The sequence below is a fragment of the Pituophis catenifer genome, unplaced genomic scaffold (assembly GCF_029215685.1).
Source record: "Pituophis catenifer annectens isolate HBS135680 unplaced genomic scaffold, rPitCat1.0.hap2 SCAF_11, whole genome shotgun sequence".
NCBI classification, from domain to species: Eukaryota; Metazoa; Chordata; class Lepidosauria; order Squamata; family Colubridae; genus Pituophis; species Pituophis catenifer.
Genome location: NW_027256891.1, coordinates 17,244,709 through 17,255,068, shown reverse-complemented (window position 1 = coordinate 17,255,068; position 10,360 = coordinate 17,244,709). Strand labels below are relative to the sequence as shown.

The following is a 10,360-nucleotide window of genomic DNA, read 5'->3' as shown; positions in this document are numbered from 1 at the left end:
AATTTAACAACGGGTTTGCCTGAACTGGTGCGAACTGGCTGAATCCCACCACTGGAGAGAACATGAACCGAAGTTTCTGCTTTGCTCCAGTCAAGCTCAGGAGTGCGTATCCTGATCGCTTAGCTAAGGGAATGCAGCCCCTGTCTTGAAAAGACTGCTCATCCCTTGACATAGTTATACTACAACGAAGCAAAGGCAAAGGTGTTCCTGCGGGTTTTACTTCGTAGGTCGTAGCAGACTTTAGGAGGCGGTGCTCTTATCTCGTTCTTCAAGCCACTGAGCCCGTGTTGCCCAACGACATTTTGGCGGTCATGTGGCCAGCATGACAGCCTGCTGCAGTGCAAAACATACGGCAAAACACAGAACACTGTTGCCCTCCCACAAAAGTGGTACCTATTTATCTACCTATAATTATATGGCTTTTGATCTGCTAGGTTGGCAGGAGCAAAGGCAAGGGACGGGAGCTCACCCCATCCCACGGTAGGACTCAAACTGCTAGAGCACAGACCTTCTGCACACCAGAACTACTAGACACAAGAACAGTTTTTTCCCGAATGCCATCACTCTGCTAAACAAATAATTCCCTCAAGACTGTCAAACTATTTACTAAGTTTGCACTACTATTAATCTTCTTTTCGTTCCTATCACCCATCTCCTCCCACTTATGACTGTATGACTGTAACCTTGTTGCTGGTCTCCTTAAGATTTATATTGACTGTTTCCTTAATTATCATTAAGTGTTGTACCTTATGATTCTTGACAAATGTATCTCTTCTTTTATGTACTCCGAGAGCGTATGCACCAAAGACAAATTCCTTGTGTGTCCAATCGCACTTGGCCAATAAAGAATTCTAGTCTATTTTATTCTCCGGCCCTTTTGAAGCCATCACGCCTCTGTACCGCAACTTAAGGAGGATAAATGCAAAAGACCGAGCAGCAGAAATGAGTTTGGCACGGGATGCTGCAGACATAGCAACGGTTCAAAAGTGGATTTATTAAAAGCCTAGATTTTGAGGTGGGGACAGAAGGTTCATAGTCCTGCTTTGCATCTGGAATATCAGACCTTTACTGCAATTGGGAGGCAAAATAGCGCCTGGGTTTTTTTGGTGGGGTTTTTTTTTTTTTTTTGGTGGTTTTCCTTTCTGGAAAGACAAACCGCTGCTCCAAAGAGCACACCAGAGTTTCCTCCTGAGTTTTTAAATTTTAATGTTGCACTGTCCCCCTTGTCTATTTCACACAGCCAATGTTCTGACCACACAGCCTACAGCAGCACTTTCTCGCATGTGCGAGGAGAGAACACAGCAGTTGAGTTAATAACGACTTGAGGATTTCTCCCAGGAAGGCTTATCTCTATTTTCTGAACGATCACGTGATCTGCTTCCTGATGAGTAGTGTCTATCTTTCACGGCCTCTGTTTTCTTGTGCTCGCTGAAGGGCGTTCTGCGCTCGTGCCTGTCCCTTTCTGAGCCTCTTTCTCGAGGTCGCTCTGCCCCACTCTCATATTTGAGCTCGTGTCCTTGTGACATCCTACTCTGGTGGCGGTGCCCAGATGTGCTGCCCCAGGTTTCCTGGTTTGTCCTAGCATAGCGTTCATAATCCGGGTCCTCTTTTTCCACTTTAATCTTGGATTTGGAGAAAAGCACATCTGTAGCAGGTTCCTCTTTCGGATGTTTCCGATGCTCTCGCTTTTCTTTCTTCTTCTTTTTCTTTTTTTCTGAAAGTACAAGAAACGCCATCAAATATTGCTTAGCGCATTGTAAGCTGCCCTGAGTCTCTGGAGAAGGGCGGCATATAAATCAAATTAAAAAAAAAAAAAAAGGATTTCCACAAACCTCTCACTTCAGACGCTTTTCTTGGCCTCCTTTCGGGGTGATAATGCTACTGGTTCGGACCGGTTCGGGCCGTAACAGTAGCGATGGCGGTGGGTGGTTCGGAGAACCGGTAGTGACGGCAGCGCGAGGCTCTGCCCACCCGTCCGGTCGTCGTTACTTCCTGGTTTTAACCAGGAAGTAACCTGTTTTTTACCCTTTGCACATGCGCAGAAGGATTTGCGCATGCGCAGAGGGTCCACGCACACGTGTGCACTTCCGAACTGATAGGGAAGGTAAGTAGATTTCACCCCTGCCTCCTTTATATATTTCCTGATATTCCATCTTTCCAGACACTCTTTCCTAGCTTTCAAATGGCATACAGCTTTCTTTCAAAATGCTTTGAGAGGGAATGCTGCTAAAATCATCTGGCCCCAATCTACTGATCCTTTTTTATTTTTCTCTTTAATTTTGTATTTCTCCTGCTTAGCCAGAAATGTTGACTTGTTAACCCTAATATTTATTGTATCGCCTCTAACGGAAATGACCAGCACTTTCTATTTCATTTTTGCTCAGTTTCAAACAACTTTAAAATGTGTGGATTTCAATTCCCCAAATTTTAGCTGGGAAAGTGTGCGAGCCAAAGTACAGGCATCTTAAAAGTTGCTCAGAATGAGAAACAATGCTCAATTATATTTTATGTCACAACAAACCTTTAAAAATAGGGAATTGGACTTTTCTCCTTCTTGCCAAGATGTTTTTGGTTCTCTAAAAATCCTCCAGTTAATTGAGGCTGACAAACCGCATGTATCTTGATGCAGGTACAATCTACTCTCATCATTTAATAATCCCATAATCCCTTACGGGGTGGAGTCTGGGCAACTGAATGGAGCTAGCAGAGCATTTACTGGCTGGATGCCTTTCCTGTCGCCAATGCAGAGTTTTGTTCAGCAGATATAACGTATTTTTCGGAGTATAAGACACACCTTTTTCCCCCCTAAAAGAGGCTGAAAATTTGAATGCATCTTATACTCCAAATGTAGCTTTTTTGAAGCTTTTTTCAAGCTTTTTTCAGCCTTAACGAGGTGCTAATGATGCACTAGCGAGCGATCTTCCCAGCTTTGCCTGCTCCTTTGACTCTCCACTGTGCTTTAACTCCATGCTTTGCTCCGACTCTCAGCTGTTCTTTAGCTTTTTTTCAGCCCTAATTATGTGCTAGCCGAGTGAAGCGATCTCCCCGTGCTTTGCCTGCTTTTCTCATTGTTGCTTCCTCTCAGCTGTGCCTTAGAAGCTGTTTTTTATCCCTAAGCAGGGGATAAAAAACCAGCAAACTAATGTGTTGAAGCAGACTAAGGACGCTAGCCAGATGAATACCTGGTAGGCAGATTTTTTTTAATCCTATTTTTTCCCCAAAAAACTAAGCTGCGTCTTATACTCCGGTGTGTCCTATACTTCGAAAAATACGTGCTGAGAAAGAAATATCTGCTCTACCTAGGATCAAACTCACAGCCTCCTGATTGTGAGGCGAGAGCCCCACCTCTAGGTCACCGCACCACTCTGCAGGTACAATCCACTCTAATCAGATATAATTCAAAAGCCAGAAAACTAACAGGATTCTGGACCTCCAGGTCATTCTTCGTCATTGAAATGCTCACACCTTGTATATTCCTACATCTGGAAGCTTCCTACAGGTTTCAAGTTGAGATTTGCAGGCAGCATAGAAACACACAACAGCCTTGTTCAAATAAGACACATTGTAGCACCGCACGTTGTGTGAATCAAGTCAGTTGTGACTTAATCAAATGTGATTAAAGGAACTATGAGTTTTGCAGGTTGTATAATTCTGGCCACAGAAAGACAACAAAAAAAAAGACTTCTCACCTTTCTTGTGCCTTTTTACTTCCACTTCCTCATCTTCTGAGGGTTCAGCTGAACTTGGAGGAGGGGTTTTAATACCGCATCCTTTCTCTCGGAGAGCCTTCGTAATCTCATCTGTGTCCTCGGAATCTTTGGGTGGCCGGTAGTTGGCCACGTGGTCCACACGGATTGTCCTTCCTTTTATCTGCAAACATGAAATTACAAACATTCTGAAACAATGTTTTTTCCCATTGAAGCTACCGTATTTTTCAGTGTATAAGATGCACTTCCCCACTCCCCAAAAGTGGGTGGAAATGTCTGTGTCTTATACAGAGAATGTTGCCGAAGCCCCGCCCACCCTTCGGCCCTCACCCTTTCCCAGCAATTTACCTTGTTGCAGCAAACAGCAAGGTCAGCTTCAGCACAGCCTGATTTAGCACAAGCAGCTGATTGTGCTAAATTGTGCTAATTGGTGGTTGGATCGGCCTCCCGGAATACCGCCTATCAGCTGTTCCAGGCTGCAGGGATCTCCACCACTGTTGCTGCTGCCCATCGCTGCTGCCGCCTATCGCCACCTCCGTGCATCCCATTTTCGGCCTCTGCACATCCCATTTTTGGCCCGTTCCAGGCGGCGTGGAAAACGGGACGCGTGGAGGCCAAAAATCGGGTACACGGAGGCGGCGATAGGCAGCAGCAGCAATGGTGGGGATCCCCGCAGCCTTGAACAGCTGATAGGTGGTATTCCAGGAGGCAGATCCAACTGCCAATCAGCTGCTTGTGCTAAATCAGGCTGTGCTGAAGCTGACCAGGCTGTTTGCTACAACGAGGTAAATTGCTCAGAGGCAGACACAGGTTTGTTTTTCCCCTTGTTTTCTTCCCCAAAAGCTAGGTGCGTTTTATACTTTGGAGCGTCTTATAGTCTGAAAAATGTGGTATATGAGCAGGTAACCATCAAATATAAGCAATTAAGATTTTGTCTTAAGACACAGTGAAGCCTGAGATAATCTCTGAATTATTATGAAAGAGGCTTTATTTTTGCCGATATGAAAAGAGGATTTTCTGCCTGCTGTTCTCTTTCTGCTATATCCAGGAAGCCCTGCATAAATTCAATGCATCCTTTCATAAGAAGCCTTGGTGTTTCTATATATATATTCTGTGTGAAGCTGCATCCCAGTTTTGCTGTATCTGAGCAGCAAAATACCCAAAGGATCTCCAATGGCTAAACTAACCTTGATCCCATTCAAGTTATCAACTGCAAGAACAGTGCTTCGCTGATCTTCATAGCAAATGAAGCAGAAACCTTTGGATTTCCCTGTCTTTTTATCACGCACCAGGTTTATGTTCACAATTTCTCCATACCTGAACAGAAAAAAGGAAGTTGACAATATTTAGCCTTGGGTCTAAAGAACAAAAAAAAAAAAAAAAGGAAATGGAACAAGCATGGGATGATTTTATTTATTTATTTATTTATTATATTTCTATACCGCCTTTCTCCCGTAGGACTCTACTTTGAGAAAATACAAATGTTGATGTAGGGCTTAAAGACTGTAGCCCTGTTCCATACACTGAGTAAGAGCTATTTTACTAGATTACATCTTATCCAGCAGTTTCAATCAACTAGGTAACCTTTAAGCATTCATAAGCCTCCCAAAAGCAATGCAAGAATATTACTTATTTTCTAAACATCTGCTTTAACAAATAATCTCAGGAAAAAACCTGCCCTGGAATAGATGCTGTTCCAAAATGCCTGGGTTTTCTCCAACAAAACACAAGATTATTATTATTTTCATATTTGTTTCAGCTAAACTGATGCTTTTAGTAAAAACTAAAGGCATCAGTTTAGCTAAAATAAAATTTACTGTTCAGAGCTTTTTTTAAAAAAAAAAAAGGTGTCCACGTGGATTTTCCCAATAGAGGGAATTCCACATTTATACTGAAAAGCCTGTAACAGCACAGCACCTCCCTAGCAGTAGGTAAAGACAAGGGCTGGCAAAATCATTGGTAAAACTACGATTTTGAAGAAAACACTATTCAGTTCAATAGCAGCCGCTTCCAAACAGATGTATGTGATTTCATGGTAAACTTTTAAAGCTAATTTCACAAGTTACCCTTTTATTCCCCCTTAACTGTTGTTATTTGCATTATATTTTGGTTTTAATTGAAAAGCAACATTAAAGCAATCTCAAACCAACAAAACACCTTCTCATTTAAGTTTTCCTTGTTCTTACTTACTGTGAAAATACACAGATAATGTCCCCTTCGGTCAGTTCATATGGCAATCCACCTAAGAAGGAGAAAAGAAGGGAAGTGATTATTAAACGTTTAGCCATTTTCCTGTATGACTAATCATAGTTTACGATGCTGCAGGGGCTTGACAGGGGAAGATGCTTCTAGGCACAACCTGTTCTGACCTAGGCTTCCTGAGAAAGTATACAGCACAAACTTAGTCCTGGCAAACCTCTTTAATTCATACGCCTGTGAATTATTGTCATTCCCGGTCCAAAAAGCTTATCAAACAGTCTGGCAGGAGAGTGTTTACAAACACCCACCTTATCTCCCTTGGAATGCTGCCAGAGAACTAATTGCCACACACAGGGCAATGCCAAACTTAGCACAGAGTCAAACAGAACTTTCCCACAGCTTTTACCGACCAGATGAACTAATTGCTTCCTGCAAAAGCTCACGTCCCATTCACTTCTCTTTTGTCTTATGGAAGGGGCCAATCATCTCCAAGCCTTACTCCCAAGTCAACCCTGTTTTCTTAATTGTTCCTGTCTCCTGGCAGATCTGCACATGCGCACACTGGGAACAGGCTCACGCTGTTCTTCTGCCTCGCTGATGTCAGACTCCGGAGACTCCAGAGGCAGCAAAGAACTACCAGATGGCCTTGGCTCCCTCTCTGCCTCCGACGCAGAGCTCTCGTCCGAGCCTTCCCCAGACTCCAGGAGTGGCCCACGTTCCTCCCCAACCTCCTCACTGTCCAAATCTGCTGCCAGCTCTGCTGGCCGCTGGCAGGCCACAACACAACCACGCACCCACAAATACCCAGGCGCTGTCACTGTACTCGGCATGCCAGGAGACCTTCTCCTGCACTCCCAGCTCTGCTTCACGCTCATTCAGTTTGTTGATCAGCTTCACTTTGGTTAATGGGCTGGAGAAGGAAAGAAGAATTAAAAAAACAATAAGTCTTAATCTACAGTTCACAATTCCTTTTAAATTCCTTCCACAATTCCTTCTTGCCTTCCAGGAAGAGATGGTGATCCCAATAATTACTTACCTTGACTCATTTTATCCCAACTTCATCCCAGAGATCAGTGTTACATACATACATTTTATTTCTCCACCTCTACTGCCCACACCACACCAAGACAGCTGAAAAAGGGGGTCTGAATGGACATACCTATTAGAACCCGGGCATCCCCATTTTCTAGCCCACTGATAGTCCCAAAGGTGCTTTTTCAGGAGGCAATTGGACTTTTGTTTTTTTTTTTCTTTGAGGACGTTTCACTTCTCATCCAAGAAGCTTCTTCAACTCTGACAGGATGGTGGGGAATGGAAGGATTTATATTCCTTGCAGACAAATGGAAATTTGCATGACCTCCTTTTATTTTTTTTTAAATGTTTTATTTGCTTTATTTATATAACACTCAATTTTCATCCAACAGTGTGTATTCTGGGTACAATTATATTTAGATAGTCATATTTATACATCTTCATTATATTTAGTCATCACCTTCATATTAATATAAGAGTATGATATAATAACCTTAATACTTAACATTTAACATCATCTTCTTTAACGACTCTCCTCTGTACCATTTCCTCCCTTTATATTTCTTTCTTTCTAACTTCTGTTTCTATTATCCAGCCATTGATCAAATGTGTCCCATATCAAAAAAATAATCAGTTTCTTCTTTATTCTTAACAGCAAGTGTTAATCTATCCATTTCTGCACAATCTAATATTTTTTTAAGTACATCCTCTTCAGACGGGATCTCATCACTTTTCCATTGTTGCACAAATACAACTGTAGCTGCCGTTAATATATGCAAAATCAAATATGCAGTCTTTTTATATTTTTCTGGCAGAATGCCCAGCAAAAATATCTCTGTTTATGCTTAAAAATAGATCGGATAAATGTTGGAAGTGTAATCAAACATCTGGTTCATATTATCACATGCGGTGGACATGCCCAAGAGCAAGAAAATATTGGACAAAAATATACACAAGGCTGGAAAAAAATGATAAAACTACATATAGATCTGAAAGCATGACCTCTTTTTGGAGGGTCGTTAAAGCACTTGGAGCTTTATCTGTGTCCTCAGGGTCGCCTGAGTGGTGCAAATGGTTCCTGTAGTCTGCAATTTATTTCCCTCTGGAAATCCATTCCTACTCCCACACCATTCAAAGGATGTTCATCCCAAATTGTATAGCTAAAAGTCTGTAGAGATTCTCAGCCATCCAGGTCATGATTGTCCCACAGGTGCTTTTTCAGGAGGCAACTGGACTTTGTTTTTTTCTTTGAAGACATTTTGCTTCTCATCTAAGAAGCTTCTTCAGCTCTGACAGGATAGTGGGGAATGGAAGGATTTATATTCCTTGCAGACAGCTGGTCCTTTGCATCCTTTTTAGAGAGTCCTTGAGGCCACCTGGAGGTTTATCTGTGTCTTCAGGGTCACCTGAGTAGTGCAAATGATTCCTGTAGTCTGCAATTTTTTCCCCTCTGGAAATCCATTCCTACTCCCACACCATTCCAAGGGCGTTCATCCCAAATTGTATAGCTAAAAGTCTGTAGAGATTCTCAGTCATCCAGGTCATGGTTGTCCCAAAGGTGCTTTTCTTCAGGAGGCAACTGGACTTTCTTGGGTTTTATTTTATTTTATTTATTTTTATTTATTTTATTAGTTCGATTTATATGCCGCCCTTCTCCGGAGACTCAGGGCAGCTTACAATGTGTTAAGCAATAGCCTTCATACTTTTGTATATACCTGCTTAGTAGGGCTTTTTGGCCCTCCCCGAGCGGTGTTCTATTTTATACAAAGTCAGCTTATTGCCCCCACAAACCGGGTCCTCATTTTACCTACCTCAAAAGGATGGAAGGCTGAGTCAACCTTGAGCGTGATGAGATTTGAACTCGCAGTAATTGCAGGCAGCTGGTGCTACTTTAACAGCAGTTTAGTCCACTGCGCCACCAAGGCTCCTTAGTTTTTTTGTTTTGTTTCTTTTCAAAATCCAGTCGCCTCCTGAAAAAGCACCTTTGGGACCACCATGACCTGAATGGCTGAGAATCTCTACAGACTTTTAGCCCACTGATACTATATTTGCCCTCTACCCTATATACAGATATAGGACCTGGTTATCTACGGGACCGCCTGCTACCACCAATAGCCTCCCACCGGCCAATACGCTCCCATAGAGCTCCTCCGGGTGCCGTCGGCCAAACAATGTCGACTGGCGGCCCCTGGGGGGAGAGCCTTCTCTGTGGGGGCACCTACGATCTGGAACGAGCTCCCCCCCGGAGATACGGAGGATCCCGGATCTGCGCACCTTCCGTCGCGCGCGTAAAACGTTTTTATTTCATCAAGCTGGCCTGGCCTAAATCTTCTCCCTTTTAAAATTTTTTAAATTTAAATTTTAAACACTAATTTTAATTTGTTTAATTATGGGATATTTTTAAAATTTCGCCAAATTGTTTAATCTGTTTTAATCTATTTTAAATTTTGTATCTCTGTGTTTTATCTTTTGGCTGTTCACCGCCCTGAGTCCTTCGGGAGAAGGGCGGTATAGAAATTTAATAAAATAAAATAAATAAAATAAATATGATATACTCATCCTAGTAGATCAAAAATTATCCTTAACTGGAGCAAAAGAAAAAAAAAGGCAATTATTAGTGCCTCTTGCCTTAGCAGGGGGTTGGACTAGAAGACCTCCAAGGTCCCTTCCAACTCTTTGTTATTCTAGTATTGCTAGATGAAAACGCACTCTGTATATGCCCAGAAACACTCTTCCGCATTAGTATTGCATCGATTCCACGCTATATTCACCATAGAGTTCCGAAGTTGAAAACTTATCCCCAAAGAAGCCCTGCTCCCACTTTTCCCTTTTCCATTAAAAAAAAAATTGCTACTATTATTTTTTGTTATTATCCAACTGCCACTTACTTCATCCTCAAAGCGTCTTCCTGGACTTGCACATGCGTCCTATAGCCCGCTGGACTGCGCAAGCGTGAGCCCGCCTCTCCCTCTCTCCGATAGGCTGAGCCTCCTGGGCTGTAATGAATGGAGATTTTCCTTTCCTTCCGTTTCTTCTCCTATTTCTCTTCCCCTCTGGCGTTCCTCAGGGAACCATAGAGATAGACATGGTAGAGCAACCCAAAGCTGAAATTCCGGTCAGGAGAGATCGATTTTCTGAGGTTGCCGGTCTAGCACTTCGCTTCTCGATGGTGAAAATTCTGCAGTTCGACTTGGAAACTTACAAACTGATTGCATTTGCGGTCGAAATACTCCGAAAATCACTTCTTGTAGCTTTAATGGCACACCACGTGTGCATATGAATTTATTGCCTACCATGCATCATTCATTCTTATAATTCTTCCTGAACAATGTGGATGTGGCCACTAGCCCTGATATTTTTCAAATAGTTTTTATAGTTCTGATCAATGCAATCTCAGAAAATAACCAGACGTTGGCATAAAA

At 42.6% G+C, this 10,360-nt stretch overlaps 1 protein-coding gene across 1 annotated transcript; it reads right to left on the bottom strand.

Annotated features, from left to right (window-relative positions):
* Window positions 1-379: 379 nt before the first annotated feature.
* On the bottom strand, window positions 380-9,911 carry RBMX2 (RNA binding motif protein X-linked 2). Its single transcript, XM_070951690.1, has 6 exons — window positions 9,827-9,911; window positions 6,701-6,816; window positions 5,898-5,949; window positions 4,895-5,024; window positions 3,690-3,870; window positions 380-1,714 (listed from the first exon to the last, which is right to left on the bottom strand). Exons 1-6 carry the CDS (start codon window positions 9,829-9,831, stop codon window positions 1,311-1,313), a joined length of 888 nt encoding a protein of 295 aa, XP_070807791.1. The 5' UTR covers window positions 9,832-9,911; the 3' UTR covers window positions 380-1,310.
* Between the last annotated feature and the right edge of the window lie 449 nt (window positions 9,912-10,360).